Source organism: Indicator indicator, chromosome 31 (assembly GCF_027791375.1).
Source record: "Indicator indicator isolate 239-I01 chromosome 31, UM_Iind_1.1, whole genome shotgun sequence".
Taxonomy (NCBI): Eukaryota; Metazoa; Chordata; class Aves; order Piciformes; family Indicatoridae; genus Indicator; species Indicator indicator.
The window spans coordinates 2,358,946-2,378,016 of record NC_072040.1 but is presented as its reverse complement, the minus strand read 5'-3'; the positions used below and the strand labels follow the sequence as shown (position 1 = coordinate 2,378,016).

General features: G+C 43.8%; 1 protein-coding gene across 1 annotated transcript in view; it reads right to left on the bottom strand.

The window, feature by feature from the left end:
* The window catches only part of RAB2A (RAB2A, member RAS oncogene family), a 34,027-nt gene extending 21,370 nt beyond the window's left edge, over positions 1-12,657 (bottom strand). The window contains exons 1-2 of the mRNA XM_054394604.1: positions 12,540-12,657; positions 2,613-2,684 (exon numbers count right to left, since the gene is read on the bottom strand). Coding sequence (XP_054250579.1) covers positions 2,613-2,684; positions 12,540-12,585 — 118 coding nt within the window. The 5' untranslated portion in view covers positions 12,586-12,657. The remainder of the gene's footprint in view (positions 1-2,612; positions 2,685-12,539) is intronic.
* Positions 12,658-19,071: the final 6,414 nt, after the last annotated feature.

Here is a 19,071-nt window from a genome sequence, read left to right as displayed (position 1 = left end):
GGATCTGGTAGCTTAAGATCCATCTAAAATTTATCTAGATTTGGACTGAAGTCCTCTAATTAAGCAGCACTGATTTGAAGCATTGCAAACCTCTCTTTAAAAGCTTGCTTGGAATATTTTTTGGGCAGCATTGCTTTCTGTAGAATTACTTTTAGGGAAGAATCACTCTCCTCTCCCACATGATATTGGAGCCAAATACAAACCCTGGGCCAAAGCACATTCTCCTCTCTTTAACATCCCAATAACCTGCATTAACTGTATGCAGACAAACTGAAGAATGGGGGAGGAGGGGCAGAAAGGAGGAAGCAAAATGACAATGCTGTCTCTGAAGCTGAGTGCAAAGCCAGACAAGGTCCTTGGACTACTTCAAGGGTCAACAGTGCAGGTATTACTTGATCTCAAAATGCAGATAGAGACAGCTACTGATGATCCAGCAATCAGCCTAAACCTCACAGAAAAATATTTGCTGCAAGTTCTGAATCTGAACCACCACACAGTCTGATCCTGTTCTCTTAAAGAAGGTTTACAGTAAGGGCATGTCCTAATGGAATGGGCAAACCAAACAATGTTTACAGTGGATTTTTGTCACCCGTATCTTCCCACAAATATTGGGGTGGCAGTTGGGATTTTTGCGTTTGATTTTTCATTTTTGCTGGTATTTGGATTTTTGGGGCGTGTTGAGGTTTGGTTCTTTACCCCAACGGCATCATGCATCTTCTCCCCCTCTCCTTCATTTCTCTCTAATGACTGGCACTTCAGTTACCAAGTGAAGATGGAGATAGTTGTTGCACTGCAAATTCTTTTAGAGTACACTATTACAATTACACATAGCTCTGAATGCAGCTGAACGACAGACAAATACCTGCTTCTACGTATTTTATTTCCCCCCTATCTTGTTAGAGGTAAGGTTTCTCTCTGAACTTCTTCAGCCACAGAGATAACACTTCAGGCTAGCTATACTAAAATTTGGGGCTGAATTTTGCACAGCTCTAGATGAAATGCCTTTTTTCCATGTGTCTGATTTCAGTTTCCCTTCTCCTCTCTCAAGCTGTTCACAGCAGGAACAGAATCTGCTAAAATCTCTGTATTATACTGAAAATAGTTAGACCATGTAACACAAAATTTCTTCTATGTTCTCCTGTGTTCCAGCACCATCACTTGGAAGTGCATTAGGGTAACATCAACCTATCTCATCCAGCCCTGCATGGGCATTCATTAACTCTGAATCCATGTTCTTTATTTATCCCTGTCTTTCCAAATCTGTTTGGGTAATTGGGACAACCATTCTCCTGGCTAAAACACATACAAATGTCCCTCCATCTCCTTTCCAAGTAGCTTCCCATGTTCCATTCCTACAGCCCTCGTTATGTTGCTATCTAGGTCTACCTTCTCATCCCACTAGCTTCAATTTCTGCTCCCAGATTTCAGCCAGCTATGTGCCAAGCAAAGAACTGGCACTGCAACCACCCTGCTGAGGTGAAGCTGTTTCCCACAGCCTATCAGTCTGCTGATGTGACAGAGCTGCCAAAGGCATAAGTGATATATAAGGTGTCATATATTTGGCAGGCCTAAAGAAGAGAAGATGACAATAACTCATGCCTCCCTAAAGAAATCAAGTTCTTTATTCAGCCAGCCTATCTGCTGCCAAGCCCTCAGAAATATCTGAAAATTGATGTTAGCCTAAGAATTTGAATTATCTTAGCCACACAGAAGGTGTGGGGAGACAGTTGAGAAAGGGAAAAACCATAACCAAACCACCCAATAAATTCTGTTAAATAAAGAATATTTGTTTATATTTCAAGTATGTATTTCAGTGCTCACAAACACAAGAGGCTCACCTATTCCAGGGCACAAACTAAAACTAGAGGCTAGGGCTACATTTTGTGCAAGGCTCATCATGCTTAGAGCTGATGAGTTCCCTGAAATAACATCAAGAAGTTGTTCAAAGGTTCTGCAACCTTACCAGAGACTACCATCTGTTGTGCTGAATAGTGAAACTGAGCTGAAGACCACACTTGCCCCCAGAAAAATTTATTCCCACACTATTCCTTAGATTTTGTGTGGAAAGACAGAGAAAAGTTGGCACCATTTACTGTAGTTCAGAGACAATCTGAGGCCCTGCTCCAACAGGACCATGTCTCTCCTGTGTTGAGGTCTCTGCAGAGTTGGCCTCAGCACTGCACGGGGGGGGTGTCAGCAGAGTGGAGCAGAATCCTCTCCTGCCCCTGCTGCCAGGGATCAGCCCAGGACATGGCTGGGTCGGGAGCACATGGTGGTGGCTCATGTTCATTTTCAACCACCAGCACCCCCAAGTCCTTCTCCACAGGGCTGTTCTCCAGTCCTTCATGCCCCAGTCTGTATTGATACCGAGAGAAGTCTCTTCTGTTTTCTGAGGAGGCAGCTGAGATACTAGAGCTAAGAGTTTTGTTTTGGATTGTACTTTCCCAGTCAGAAAAAAGGCCTTCACCTGTCTTTATTAGCAAAACAATGACTTCACCAGCTGAAGTTTCACTGCTAGTTAATACAGCACAAATGTTACGTTACAACAGCACAAACTCACAAGTGCATGCTGAAGAACCCCAACAGCACAGTGGGGGGCAAAAGACACCTACCAATAGTGAGATCGTGGACTGGTTGAAACCGCTTGTCTGTGAACTGTAACAATAAACATGATTTCCCAACACCTAAAAAAAAAAAAAAAAAAAAAGAGAGACTTCTTAAGCATTTTTTAAACAATTTGTTTAGAAATAAGTCAGTAGTGTATCGGTTAAAATTCATTACTAGAACTTAAGATACTGGATTTCACCTACTTTGAAGCATACACAACTTTTTCATAACAGAACAGCTTTTAAAGTTCCAGAAATGGTTTTTGAAAATTCTGTTGACTAAAGTGAACAAATGAAATTAAATTCTTAATTTTAATTTCTACCTTAAAAATTAAGCAGGAAAAAAAAGTTTCCTAACAGACTTTCCAAGAATCATTTCATATCCTTTCACCACAGCAGCTACAGGCCTTGCTGCTTCTCACAACTCTACAACTCCTTCAGGACTTTCAGCTTTCTTCCAAGCTAAGGAGATCCTCAACAGCACCTTGGCTCCCACCTATCTCCCCATTTCTCAGCTCAGCTAACAGCAATATATACAGGGGGGCTTACAGCCACAATGTGCTACTGCCCACTGGTTCCCAACTAGGCCAAAAAATAGCCCAGGAAGAACTGGCAACAGCTGAGTTCGTAGTACAGCCAGACAACACAGAGATGGTTCCCCTCAGATATTCCACTTTCCAACTCAAAACAGTTAACTGCTTCACACTGCATGGATACTGGTCAGCAAACGGACAATTTCTTCTGTGTGTAAAAGCCCAGGAAAGTAAAAGGGACAGGAGCATTCAAACTACCTATGTTTGTAAACAATACTTTTTGAGTTCATTTTTCCTTCTTCTTTTACTTAGAGCAGTTATTCTTCCTGACCTGCTCAGTCAAATTTCCTATTTTCAGCTTTTTACAGCTTGACAGTCATATATTTGGGTTACATGTATTTAAATCACATAACACAGTCCTGCAGCATCCAAGCTCCTGCTGTACTTTGCTTTATCTGTCCAGCAAGATAAGGCTATTTTTGCCACATAGTAGGGGTCAGCAACAGCTGATCAGAAAGTGACAGATCTGATAATAAAAGACAGCAAACAAAGGACTAAGGAAAAGCAACACACTGCAAGACACAGACACACAGAGCAGAGGTTTGTGTAGAGTGACACTGATCTTTCTGCAGCTAAAATCAAAGGGGTTTAGCGGTTTCATGAGGAAATAAATCTAACACAATTGTAATTATTTAGGAGCTAAAAAGGTAAGAACAGTGGCCAGTTTCAGTCAAATCCAACAGAAATAGGAGACTTGCATTCAGTTTCATCACAAAATGAGTTGTGATGAATTGATGATACTCAGGGATTAAGGTCCCAAGAGATGCAATAGTTCCAGCAGCCTAAGCCAGTTGCTGGTGCTGCTATCCCTGCTCTCTTCCCTACAGCATGTTTGTGACCCTTCCTCCATATGGCTTAGACAAGTTCTGAAGACATTTCAGATGTCTGCTGGGTTTGCACACTAATCTGACCAGAAGAGTGACAAAGCAAACAGAAACGGCTCAATGCAGGGGCAGACAAGCATGAGAGTTAGTTCAAATGAGGGAAGGGAAATGCCGCAGCCAGCAGATCAACAGCTTCGAGTGGCATGGAATTACAGCTCACAGCAAAGTTTGCAGCATTGGCCTCTCTTCTGTAGCTCTTTGGCTTGTAAGAGCAAGCTGCCATAACACAAGCAGATGGAAGCAGATATAGATTTTGCCCAACTAAATTAGTAGGGAGAAGTGGATGAGGAATGGGGAAGAATGCTGGAGGTAAGAAAGAAATAGGGAAAAGGACAGGCAGAAACTGGAGCTGTAAGGGCAGAGAATACAAAAGTCTAAGGAATGTTAAGATACTAGTAATTCCTGCACATATCTGAGAAACAGTAGAAAAATACTTCAAAATGCCATCAAAGTGACACTTGATCAGTATCTCAGCACTAGCTCTCCAGTGGCAATCTGATATTTCTTCTTCTAAGGCTGATGTAAGCATGGTTCAGGAGAACATACAGATGCCAGCAGCAGCACAGCAGAGATGACAGACAAGCACAGACCCTTCCATGCAGGTTCTGCCTCAACTGGCACAAGATGACTGCATCTCTAGTTACTTGTGTAGCAGGTCTTTCAGGAGCAGACTGAGGAGTTCACACACAAAACCAGAATAACTAACTGTTTTCTGTTTAATGCCATTCCTGCTACTTCAGAGTCTTCAAATAAAAAATGTCCAGAAGGCCTTAAGTTTCAGACTGTTGTTGACTGAAAGAGGTTCAAAAAGTTGACTGAAAAAGATGTTCTAAAAGTTGCAAAGCAAGCTGTAGTGCTTGTTAAGTTTCAGTTATAAATATTTGATAGTAATATTTGATTTCAAATGTAGAGTTTGAAAATGCTGCAAGTTTTTAACAGGAAAGCTGTGATGAGAACAGCTTGTGGCCCATTTGCTCCCAATGCCTGAGCAGCCTCTGCTGTCACACACAGCCAGGAACCTGTCCCAGGAAGAGGAGCTCTGTAGGAACTCCTGTGCAGTTTAACCATCTTGAGACATAAACAGATGCTGCAAATACCAATTAACATTTGCATAGCAGCTAATTCCCTGGCATACAGGTAAGTAACTACAGTGGTTAACTAACAGCAAAGTGGCTGTTTATCTCCTTCACTTAGCTCTGCAAATCTTACACCTGAAATGAGGCAGACACTCTAGGAAAAGCAGTTGAGCATGTCTGATGACAGTCAATTGTACACAAAAGGGACAGATTCAGTTATTTATTAACTCCTTCTCCAGTTTACTGCCACAATTACTTTAATCTGGCTTCAGATAAATCACTCCCAGGGAAAAAAAAAATCCTATCTAAAACAAAGAAATAAGCTGAGTTTGGATACAATTCGTGAACAAAAGCTCTTGCTAAAAACAAATTAAAACACTGGATTATGTGCTCAGAGGGGAGCAGTGGGCTGCTTTGCAAGTGCCTGTTCTAAGATCCCTTCTTCACTTCCTAGCACCCGAAGAGGGATGGGATGTGGAATTTGCGCTACCCTCCAGCTCTAAATTCCAAACGCAGCAGCCTGAGCTGATTCTCCAAATTCCTTTTGGTACTACTCAATGTCCCTGGGTGCAGTCCATGTCCTCAGACAAAGGGTTGCCAGAGCTTTGCCTACCTTGGCTCAGCCACACCTTAACAACCCCCCTTTCTTGTATCAACACTACTGTTCATTTCACTGCTCAGTAAGCCAGAAAAGCTCTAACCTCACCCTTCTCATTCCTAAGGTTACACGGTGAGCTAAACCAAGGAATAGAGACAGCATAAAAGCTACACACCCAAAACACTGGTATGTGCATGAGACCAGGGCCACAAAGCACATAGGAAAGGGAAGGGTTGTTCTTTTCAGCAGCAGGCCACAATTGAAAAAACAGCTCTGGAACCATGGCACAGGTGATGATACAGCTGAGCCAGTTAAACAGCTTTTGCTAGGAGGGGTGACTTGTTTCCTTCTCCCCTTCTAGCTCCTGCGAGTCCCTGTGAACAGGGCAAAGCAAGTTCAGTCAAAGTCAGAGATGCATGACTCTACATGAGAAAAACCTGCAGACTTTTCTTAACCATCAAACAAACTCAGTGCTACTTTCACTGATGTCTTAGAAAGCTGAATTGGCTGAAAATTAAAATTCCTCCAAAAAAGTGGGGGGGGGGGGGGGAGTAGAGGGGGAGGGAAGAGAGGGGTGAGATAATGTCCTTAACTGTTCCCATAAACACCACTGTAGCCCAAGAAAGGTGACAGAAGGAAAGAACTACAGCATTAGTCATCCCAAACTGGGTATCAAAGCTGAATCCTGCAGATGAATGTCTGGAGTGAATCTGCTAGCTGCCTCCAATGAGTAGACTCACTCCTTCCACACAGTTCTATCTTCTCACTCAAAATGGCTCTTACACTTTGCTGACTGCACGTACAATTTATCTGGTTTTGTTTTCCAAATCATCTTTGTGAGCTGAACTGGCTCCCTGAAGGATCAGGTAAGCACTGATGCTGACAGCTAAGAAGCAGAAGCTCACAGCTGAGACAGGGAGTGGTACCAGGTCCATCCATTTTGGCAGCAGATTGGATTAACTCAGCCATCTCAAACAATTCTATTTTCCCTATTGTTGCTCCACAGGGCAGGGTGAAGGCCACCCAGAGAGATGATGACCAACTACCCCTTTGATATCTTGTTCTCACTTATTCTCCTTCATCCAGTTTCCTCCCTTAAAAGTACTCCAGACCTTGGAGAGTATCTCCCCAGCCAACTCAGCCACCAAGGAAAAAGTTAACTCAAAAAGCAGGTCCTTTTCTACAGTGGGTTGATTGAGCTCACATAGACTATCAAAGTCACCACAAGGTAAGGGGAGAAAGATCTCTTCCTTTCACATGTAATCAATCACATCAGTTTGCATGCCCATGAAACCTAAGCCCCACTACCAACTCAGCTGAAACAAGCTTCCTTCTTCTCTCACCTCCCTGTAGAAAACAAACAAATAAATCTTGAAAAAAGCCAGAGAGTCTCAAATAACAATAACTTAAAACATAGCTCAGACTTAAACCAGGTAAATAGTACAGATGTCACAAGATATATACCTCTAACCTGGCTATGAGATACTTCTAGTTCATTCTAGTGGTCTGCACAGCTTCCAGGTGCTTCATAAGCTCTTTTTTTATCATGGGCCACAGCTCATTCCCTCTCTCCTTTTCCACCTACATCAGCAGAGTGTAGTGTTATCCCTTCTCAGGCCTAAGCATAATGAGACATTAACCTAAAGCAAAGATTTTTTTAACCTCTCTTCAGGCAATTATCTGTTAGTCAAAACTTTGCCATCAAAAAAATAAATTAATAGGAAGGTCAAACCACAAAGTGCCAAACTGTCAGTTACAAAGCAAGTGGACTTCACATACTAGTGTAAGGATGGGAAAGAAGGGAGGAAGACTAACCTCCAAAATCCTTTGTGCTGGCTTCAGATATTTGGGGGAAGTAATGTCATAAAAATGGCTCTTCAACTCTTTTCAAGATGATTCAGTTTCAATACTTAAATAAACATTGCTGTAAATTATTTACAGCAATGTGTCTGAAGCCAATGAGGTAAGTTTTCCTTTCTGCATAAAGATTAGTGCAGACACACAAACTGAAAGGAGCTGCTCAGCTTTCTCACATTTTGTATGGCAATACTCAACTGCTAAGTGCAGGCTTTAAAAACAAAGAAATAAAAGTTACTTCCAAACAAAATGAAAGCAACTTAAGTCTCTAAAAACTTCATGTCCTGGATGATCACTAAAGACTAAGAAAACTGCCCGGCATTCATAGTAATATGGTTTTAGTCAAGGTTGAAGGGTGTTTTGGTGGGTTGTTTTGGGGAGCAGGGATGGGGAAGGTTGGTTGGTTGGGTTTTTTCCTTCAAGATTAGAAGCCAGAGCTACTCCAAGGGTAACAGTAACAGTCTCATGAAGCCATTTGTACATACATCTGCTTACAGTTTGCTAATTCTAGTTAACTTCTAAGAGGCTACAATAATGCACTTATAAACACCTACTATCTGTTCTTTTAGGGATGAAAGTATAATTGGAAGGGCATTCAAGCGAGACACTACAAATCAGTACTCTGGTTTTCAGTATGAACAAGTTCTCAAGCTACCATGAGATGTTAACATCAGGTCTAGTGGGATGAAAACCTGTTTAGTTAAGAAATATTTTTACATACACCCAGAAAATGAGGGCAAGAGGCTGTGATCATACCCATTGCTAGCTAGGAACAATTGCTGTGCCAGAACAAAGGGCAATGACACTGGAAAGATTTCACAAATAGGACTGGAAAATAAAGCAAATTCAATTGCTTAATTTCAACATTTAAGGATCTCCTAGACAAGTGGAATGGTTGACTAGACAGCTTGCTTTACTCTTGAGAGGGAGGAGAATTAGATCAGCAAGCAATTATATTTTCTTTCATCATCTTCCCTTAATAACTTGGAGATCTTGTTGGTTTATAATCAGCAATTACCTGAAATTGAAAGTTCATTATGCCAGAAGCTCTGAGAGCTGCTGAACTAACATACTCAAGTGGAAGACAGACCTGCTCATGGAAGATGCACTCATCATGCAGATGACACTGATCACAAAGACATTTAGATTGGACAACTGACAAAGCCTGATATTTCAAGTATAGAAGCATAGAATCATTAAGGTTGGACTGTTAAGACTAAACCACATCAGCCAGCACAACATCTACAAGTTTTGAACAGTGTCAGTGATGGGGACTCCACCAGTTCACTGGGCATCCTGTTTCAGGGCTTAACCACTGTTCCAGTGAAGAAATGGTTCCTAATGTCCAACCTAAACCTCCCCTGGCACAATTTGAGGCCATTTCCTCTCATCCTCTCACTTGTTGCCTGGGAGAAGAGACCAACCCCCACCTGGCTCCAACCTCCTTTCAGAGGGTTTTATAGAGTGAGGTCTGCCCTGAATCTCCTTTTTTTCCAGGCTGAACAATCCCAGTTCCCTCAACTGCTCCTCAAAAGACTTATGCTCTAGACCCTTCATCAGCTTTGTTGCCCTTTTTTGGAAGTGCTCCAGCACCTCAAGGTATACTGAAGTTTAGTAATATTCTCTGGCAGAAGCTAATAAACAATCTAATGTAAAAAAATTCTGTTAAATGCATAATAAGTACTCTTGAAAAAAAATAAATAAAAATTTTCCAGCTCATGTTTCATTCCCAGTTTATTCCCATGTGGTACTCTACTGGTAACAGAAATATTGAAGAAGAAAACACAATTTCACCATCATAAGTAAAAACTTGCAAGAAAGGAATGACAGTCATCAACTGCAAAACCAGGTAAGACTTGTGTGCTAAGTGTTCACCCTCCATCCCAACTTCAAGTGGTGGGCAAAAGCAGATGTGTAGATAGGAGTGGATGAACAGCAACTTCCACCAGCTATCAAAATGACAGAGACACTACCCATCACCATGCAAATGTCTCAGAAGTACAGCCCTAAGCAGAACATACCACAAATGCCTCTCAGTGCATCTGCAAACTCCTAAAATGTTTTGGAATTATCTAACTCAAAAGACTTTTCCTGGTTAACTCTCACAGCTGTCAGTATTCCATAATATCTGTATTTTTCTCTTAAAGATACCAACTCCTTGAAATTTCACAGCTACTGTCCAGCTGTTTGAGTACCAGTTTCTCCCACAACAGCAAACGACCTACATCTTAAACAGTTTCGACTGCACAGGAAACACCTTTTACTTTAAAAATAAAATGTAACAACCAAGAGAGAATCAACCCCTTGTTCATAAAGCTACTGTGCCCAAAGCACCAGTGAAATAAAAAGTCACTGAATGTCAGTGACCAATGAAGCAAGCAACACAAGGGGACAAGAGCTGTGGAGCAAAAGGCAGCCTTGCACAGGCAGTTTCTGTGGCTGTCATGTTAAGAGACTGAGATCACACTGAATTTCCTGTGTTTCAGTAAATGGAAGCATGTGGAATCACAAGTCAGAGAAGACACAAGCAGGTGTCCTGTATAACTGCAGGGGTTTTTGGCTGGTTTATGGTTCACATAACCCACTTCACTTTGTAGTGCTCAAAGGGAATAGGAGCTAAACCTTAACATCTGTCCTCAGCTGATGCTGTCTTACTTTTCTCCTACAGGTTGTTTACAACTAATTGCTGAGTCACCAGGCAGTTGATTCATTTCCAAAGACTCTAAATCAAGTCCCAGAGAACAATTTCTTGATAATTATGAAAATTACGTGGCCTGCAAAGCCACTGGGATGCCTTCACTGGTTGGAATGCTGGGGCAGACCACCACTGGAACCGGACAGGACAGTCCCAATCCACTCGATGTTTGACAGCAGAGCTGTGAATCAATTGCCTTAGTCTGAGGAACAGCAGAGACACCTAAACCATTGCAGTCATTTGGCAACAGACAGCTGTGCACAGCATTAATTGGCTCTTCAGTACGAGCTGTATTGGAGTACTTAAAAGGCTCACAGGAGATCTAAATAAAAGCAAAACCAACTTACCACTACTGGCATACTTAATTCACTTCAAGAATGATGGCTGCAGTAGTTTTAATTAGCTTCCTGTGGCAACTCTGAGTAAAAGCCACAGGAATTAAAAACAAACAAATAAAACACAACAACAAACCCCCCCTAATAACAACAAAAAAACACCTAAAACCCCAAAACAAAACACCAAACAACAAACCCAATACTTGTGACCTGTTTTACTGTCTCCTTTATCTCACTGTTCCCATATCTGGCTCTTAAGCAGCTGAACTACTTCAGAACTGATCTGTATCCATTCCCAAATTCACATTTCAAGCAACCAAACTGAAAAAGTGCAGCACAAGCCATTATACTGAGGTATTTCATTGTAAAAATTTAATCAGTGTGTGATCCATGTGCCAAAGCAATTGTTTGCTGCTGTCTCTACCACTTTAATGACCACTTTTTTGAGAGATGCACCAGAACTGGCCACCTGTTCTGAAGCACCATCATTCTGAATCCTGCACTACCATTTTGCATCTCCCTAGGCAGACAAACCTCTTCTTGCTTCCTCTGAATCTGCTCAGGTTATCTTCTGTCCTCTGGTTTGAGGAGCAGTCACTCACCTAAATGCTCAAGAAAAATAAGTTTTCACTTATCTACAGCCTAATCCTTCCACTCTGGTCATTAAGGCTGTGCTATACTTCTCAAGATTCATTTGTACCACAGCTGCTACTGCAGTAGCCTTAAAACAAAAAAAAAAAGCTTCCAGAGTTTAAATGTAGGTTTTAAAAAAGATAAAAATTACAGAGTAGCTGCATTCAGTGTATTGAAGAACCTCATGTGTAATGCAGCTGCAATGCATAATTATACTTTAGCAACAGACTATTTGGTTCATAGGTATGAAGTACAATTATGCATGTATCCTTAGAATAACATGTGAACTGACAGCAGGGTCATCAAACTCATTAAAGAAAGCATTCATTCAGGTATGAGGAAAACAAGAAGATGCACAATACACAGACAAGAGAGTCAACTCTGTTAGCGACCTTTTCCTGACAACAGTTTGATGAAACTACTTAGATCCACACTACACTGAGGGAGCAGAGAATACACTGGCAAAAGGGCTTCAAACAGCCATTCCTATCAGCATATGGTTATGCCTGCAGCATTTGTAAGCATTATTACGCAGCAGCCAATAACAAATAAAATGCACTAAATCCTTTAAAAGTAGCAAGGAAGTGGGTGAGGAACGGAAGAGACCACAGAAGCAACTTGAAGCACCTGGGAAAACAGTAGTAAAAAAAAGCATTTAAAAGTCCCTGTAAACCAGAAAGAAAGAGCTGAGACTTTTAGGCTGCCGAAGGAAAACTATCTCCACAGTTTGCAACAGCACCTCCAGCCACGGCTGGAAAGGGCATCCTTGCGGGCTGCGATGAAGGTAGCTCACAGGAGCAGCCCATGCCTCATCACAGACCTGCAGAATGGCAAGTGGCACCTCTCCGGCCTCACTGCTGCGAGGACGCGGAGCAGGAGCAGTACCCAGGTACAAGTTTTGCCGCGACAGCACCTTCTTCCTCCCCCATCCCCCGCTCCCAATGCCGCAGCCTAGGGCGTGACAAGGCCCGGACTGCCCCGCGGCCCGTCAGCCAAGCTCAGAGGCGGCTGTCAGGCTCCTGGGCCTGCTGCTGGGCCCAAGCCACCGGGCTCGGAGCTGTCGCGGCAGGCCAAGGCCCCGGGCGGGGCCCAGCGCAGAGGAGGAGGAGGAGGAGGAGGAGGAGGAAGGCGGGGGAGAGCCGCCTCTTCGCGTAAAGCCACCACGTCGACGACGCCAGCACTGCGGAAATGGGAGCAGAGAGCCGGGCCCTGCTCCCCGCCCGCTGCCGGCGAGGCCTGGCCGCCTCGCCCCCGCCGCTTACCTGTGTCCCCGATGATGATATACTTGAAAAGATACGCGTAGGCCATGGCCTCCCAGTTCCCGGCTCTCCGGTTCTGACTCGCTCCTTCGTGACGCGCCCGCTCTCCCCCCGCCCCCGCTGTCAGGGCTGGTGCTGCGGAGAGGTGCAAACAGTTAGCGGCCACCGGGCGGCGGCCCACTCCCGCCGGGGCCCTTCCGCGGACACCGTCCTCTCGCTCCCTTCCTACCTCCGCCCCTGCGGAGCTCGCTCTGCTCGCTGCTCCCCTTCCCGAGGCAGCGGGGGAAGCGCTACGCGGCGGCGGGAAGAGCGGGCGGCGAGAACAATACCAGGCGCCGAGCGGCCCCGGAGCCTCCGGCAGCGTCACGCTCCCGGCTCCGCCCCGACCCGGAAGTGCTGAGGTAGCGGCGGCGCCCGGCACCTCCTCCCGCCCGCCACGGGGCGGGGATTCAGCGCCGGCCATGCACCGCGGCGGGTGCGGAGGGAGCAGGGGTCGTAGAACAGTAGAATGGCTTGAGTTGTAAGGAGCCGGAAAGATCGTCTGGTTCCAGTCCCCTGCCATGGGACACCTCTCACTAGACCAAGTTGCTCAAAGGTGCATCCAGCCTGCTCCTAAACACTTCCTGGAATGAGGTGTCTGGAACTTCACTGGGCAACTTGTTCCAGTGTCTCACTACCCTCAGTGTAGAGAACTTCTTCCCATATGTCCAATCTAAATCTGCCCTGGTCCAGTTTAAAACCATTGCCCTGTGTCCTATCACCACAGGCTCTTTTAAAAACTCCTCCAGCTTTCCCCTTTAGACACTGGAAGGCTGCTCTAAGGTCTCCCTGAAGCCTTCTCTTATCCATGCTGGAGAGCCCCAACTCTCCCAGCCTGTCCCCATAAGGGAGGTGCTCTCTGATCATCTTTGTGCTGTCTCTGGACCCTCTCCAACTGATCACGCAGGGCTTTACTTTAGCGAGCGCTGTGGTCTGGAGTGGTATAATGTCACTTCGGTGGGAGGATTAACTGAGAAGATTCTCCAGTGCCAGCAGGCTGCAGTCCTGTCAGAGGGGCTGTCCAGGTGGTGGACAGTGGTGGCCTCTGCCCTGCAGTCACCCTCATCTTGCTGGGAGAGGCTGGGGAAGGGAGGATGGAGGCAACCAGGCCTGTGTTAGGCACTGCCAAGCTCCAGGTTGGCAGCAGGCTCAGAGGTGGAACCCCTGCGCAGCTGGTCAAAGCCTTTATGGTGGTGCTGGCTGAGAAAGTCCCTTCTCCAGGGAAAAAGGCTTGATGTGCATCCAGTTCTGAGAAGAGAGGCCTCTCAGCATGAGCAATTCTATACTAGGTTATTTTTATCACATACTGATACACCATCAGGCTGTCATTCAATGAGACCCGAACAGGCTGCGGAGGTGCCCCGCCCCCTCTGCTCTGACCCAGAGAGCTTACGCCTGGAGCTCTGCTCTGGGCTGCCCAGTTGAAGACAAGCAGCTACTGGAATGAGTCCAGTAGAGGCTACAAAGATCTCTGTGAGGAGAAAAGGCTGAGAGACCTGGAGCTGTTTAGCCTGGACAAGAGAAGACTGAGAAGGAATCTTCTCAGTGCTGATCAGTATGTAATGGGTGGGAGTCAAGAGGATAGGGCCAGAGTCTTTTTGGAGTCAGATGTCCAGCAACAGGACAAGAGGCAATGGGCACAAACTGGAACACAACGAGTTCCTCCTAAACAATAGAAAAAACTTACTTACCTTGAAGGTATTGGGACACTGGAGTACGCTGCCCAGGGAAGTTGGGGAGTGCCCTTCTCTGGAGAGATTCCAAATCCACCTGGATGTGATACTTGGCAGCTTGTTGTGTGTAACCCTGCTTTAGCACAGGGGTTGGACTAGATGATCTCTGGAGGTCCCTTTCAACCTCCATGGTTCTGTGATTCTGTGATCAAACTGGAGTTCTGCCTTGGAAAGGATTTCTTCCTTTCTGTTTCTGTATTTGAACTGAAAGCAATGATCCAGGAAGGTAGCCTAAGTTCACACCTACTGTTTCGGACTTTCTACTTAGAGTTCACATGGACTGATTAGTTGGAATAAACTTCAAGGTCTTCCTTAATCTAAACTGCTTCATGAAGTCTCTTGTACCCAGGCCTTTGTCCCTGGAGCAGTCAAAGTTAACTTGGCTCATGGTCAGTTTCACATCGATTCTATGTGAGACACCTGGCAATGGTAATGTGGCAGGACACTGCAGTCATGTGCTAAGGCTTTGGGGTGTCATTCAGCTCAGCTGTTTGTTCACTGTGAATTGGTGAGACTGTTGCAGAGCCATTAACATTTCCTGGTAGGAACTCATAGATCTAACCTTCTGGATAGTAAGCCTGGGTACTTTCGACTTTATAGAGGTTTTTATTTGTGGTGCTTCAAGTCAACAACATGAACAATGCTGACTTACATCTCTTGGTAACAAGTATGCATCTAATTTATCTGTAACATCCTTCAATAAATCTGATGGTGCCAAATCTTGCTTCCATATTTCATGGCCTGAAACCAAAAATTCAGGTAATTTTTTTAAACTGTCCTCTTTTTTCTTTCTTTTTTTCCTCCCTCCTCTGTGCTTCTCCCAGTTTCTTAACATTTTAAGAATCTAAGCCAACAGTTCTCATGCGTCTGTAGCATCAGCCTCATCGCCTCAAAACTGTCATGAGCATCTCCAGTCTTGCTCCTCTCTGAATGAGATATTTTTATTCTTTTTTTTCCCATCATCATCAGAATTTTTTTCACCCTAGATCCTTACTATAGATGGTTACTCAAATGTACCCACACATTTGGTATCTCTTTGTTAAGCATCATTTTCCCCTTTGCTAAGCCTCAGTAATTTCAGAGTCACTCAGTTCAACAATTTGTTTTGTTTTGTTTTTATTCTACCTCAGCCCATTTTGTTACCCAGGTTGTTCAAGAAAATGTTGTCTCTCTGGTGAAAATGGAGGAAATGAAGCAATATCCACTGTAAGCTGTGCAATAAAAACATGAAAAATAATTTTATTATATTACACATGGAAAGGAAGAAGAAAAGCAAAAGAAAATGGAAAGGTAATTTCAGATCAATTATACTATTGGACTGATTTCGAAAACAAAGGGGCCACACAGAGATTCCAAGACTTGTTAACGTGTCCCAGTAAATTCATCCCTAATTTGTCTGCATTCAGCTTTTATTGGAAAGAAAAATTGGAATTGGGACCTTTAGGAACATGAGCTGGGTGAGTTTGCTGAACATTTAATCTGCTTTGTGGCTCACACTTTTAGGTTTCATCTTAATAAATTGAATCAGTGATTTGCAATTAATAATAAAAAAAAATACTGCAGATTTCATTGTACTTTCCTGCATGACATTTTTACTGCAATGACAAAAGGCATATTTATTTTGTTTTACATCAGCCAGTTTGGACCATGGAATGTTGCCATTGTTTGGGCTAATTCAGTAGTTCAGCTTTACAAGCTCTACATTTACGAGTGACTCTTAAAACATGCAAACATTTTATCCTGCAGCTCAGATAAAGATCAAATAGGTTTAAACACCATACATGCAGTAAGCAGACGTTTGACCTTATGTTCTGAGGTGAGTGAATTCCACGCATTTTTGTTTATAGAAGTTGGGGTCTGCCTTTTCTGTCAAAGAGAATTAGAGAGGTCTAAATGATGCTTGGGGAATCTAGCTGGAGTTAAGAGAGAAGGAGACTTGAGCTGACCAACCAACCAGTAAGGAATAGTACTTTACTGAGCCTAATTTTAAAATAATTAACTTGATCAGAACTGAAATTCTGTTAATTCTGTCTGCTGAAAGGGAAAAAAATGAAATTACAAATGTAACTCATGAGTGCAGTTCTGTGAGGGGAAAATGCATCAGCTATTCTGGGTTTATTTGTAATAAATTACTATAATTAGTATCATATTTGATAAACAAATTCTGTAGATCCAAAGAAAGCTGTCACTCAGTGTATCTGCTGCTTTATATTTAGGATAAATGTGAAACAAAATGATGTGCATGAGAGGATTCAAAGCAATTTTTGGACTGAACTACTGCCACAGACCTGCACTTGGGTCACAATAATTTCATGCAATGCTCTAGGCTCTAGGGAAGAATGGTTGGAAAGCTGCCCAGTGGAAAAGGACCAGGGGGTGTTGGTTCACAGCAGCTGGTGCCCAGGTGGCCACAAAGGCCAACAGCATCCAGGCTGGCATCTGCAATAATGCGACCAGCAGAAGCAAGGCAGACTGTCCCCCTGTTGTTAGCACTGGTGTGGCTGCACTTTGAATACTGGGTTCGGTTTTGGGGCCCTCACTGAGGTATTGGAACAGCTCCAAAGAACAACAACCAAACTGGTGAAGGGTCTAAAGTACAAATCTTGTGAGAAGCAGCTGAAGGAACTGGCATTGTTTAGCCTGGAGAACAGGAGGCTCAGGAGAGACTGGATGATCTCCAGAGGTCCCTTCCAACCCCCACCCTGCTGGGATTCTGTAACTATGGTGATTTGATGCTTCAGAACATAGAGCTTCTTTCGCCAGACCATGATTTACAGTTAATATTGTCAATACCTCAGATACTAAACCTGCAACCAGAAACTTATTGATGTTTCATTTAGCACAATATTGGCTTTTCATTGCTCGCATAGGCCCACACTGACTGCTGATCACCGGTTTGAAGGAACCATGTCTCTGTGTTTTCCTCCCCAGATCCACCCAGGAATGATCAAGGCTGTCATGGTGCAGTTCCTTCAATAAATCCAAAGATTGCTATGCATCTCAGCAAAATGACATTTAATCTTTGGTTCAGGTTAATTGAATTCAGTCATACATGCTGACGTTAACTCTGAAGTAAACTGTTTTGACGTTATGTTTCTTCTAGGTGTTTGGAGAGCTTGCTTGGACTCGCAAGAAACCTTGAGGAAGGTCAGCAGTCAGCGCTGAAACATCACTTTCTTGAGTAACTGTCAAAATAAACAATTTTGGCTGGCACAGGTTATCAAAGTCAGTGTTTCTTTTGCAATATTCTATGTTAATTGAGAGGGCTACATTGCAAAATTTAGCTTTATTCTACACAAGTTTCAAAGTCACTTTTGCTGCTCCCACCCCCCATATTCCAGGGTAACCAATGTAGAAACAACAAAGCAGCTTATTACTGCCAGCTTCTCTCTCTCCAAAACTTCACTTTAAAGTAGGATATTTTTAGGGTGGAGAGTTTAAATTTACCTAGGCCACATCATGGAAAATTGACCTAAGAATTGGGATGTCAGCTTGTGACTGGAATTTGCCACTCTGCCACAGATTTGCTGATGACTCGGTAAAAATCACAGAATTGTCATGGTTGGAAGGGACCTCAAAGATCATCGAATTCCAACTCCCCTGCCATGGAGGGACCTCACACTAGATCAGGTTGCTAAGAGCCCCATCCAGCCTAGCTGTAAAAACTTCCAGGGATGCAACTTTCTTGCATTACTCAGGTGTGTTATCAAAATCACTAAAACCTGTTTGGCTCAGGTAATCACAGCAATGGAGGCATATTAGATACCACAGAATACCAGCATGGTGAGGCTTAGAAGTGACCTCTGAAGACCATCCCCTGCTAAAGTAGGGTCACCCCCAGCAGGTTGCCCAAGATAACATTGTCCAGGTGAGTTTGGAATCTCTGCAGAGATGTCCAACCTAAATATCCGCTGGCACAACTTGAGGCCATTTCCTTTTATCCTATCAGTTGTTTTTTGGGAGAAGAGACTGACCCCCACCTGGCTCAGCCTCCTCTCAGGGAGTTGTAGGGAGCAAGAAGGTCTTTCCTCACCCTCCAGGCAAAACAATTCCAGTTCCCTCAGCTGCTTCTCACAGGACTTGTGCCGTAGAGGCACTCAGCCCCAAAGGACCAAATTCAGGACCAGCAGCTTGCTGAAGCTATAGTTCAGGCATTGACTATTTAAATTAATTAGAAATCACTTCCCACATGGCATCCTCCCCTTCCTGCTTGCAGTAATTCCATGGACTATAAAGGCCACGTTCAGAAAGGAAGGACTGAATCAGGCTTTGTGCTAATTTCTGGAAGGATACCCAAGACTGCCCGAGTTGTGTGGAGCAAAGTGACAGCAACAGTGACATCTGCAGAGCTCATGCTGTCACTGTCAGCAGCACAAGTGTGCTCTTGCATCTTCTGTGGGCAATTCAGCAGAGGATAGAATGGATCTTTTGACAAATTCTAAGCCACAATTACAAGTCTGTTGCTCAAAGACAAGGCTGTTTCTCAGCAGAGAAATCAGAAGCTTGGGTCATCTGTAGGCTGAATTGCTGCAGTGGTCTAACACAGAAGCAAGGAACCTATAATCCAGTTATAGGGAGATATATCTAAATAATTCCTATTCCTTTTTTATTAATGGTTTCCTTTGGAATCCATTAGGACAAAAGGATCTTTATGTATGTGAAATATGAATAAAGTGAAAAAATGGAAGTGCTAATTCTCAGTTGTAAGCAAACAAAATGGGTTCATTTATGTTCCCTGTAAGTCCTGTCCAGAGTATGTTGTC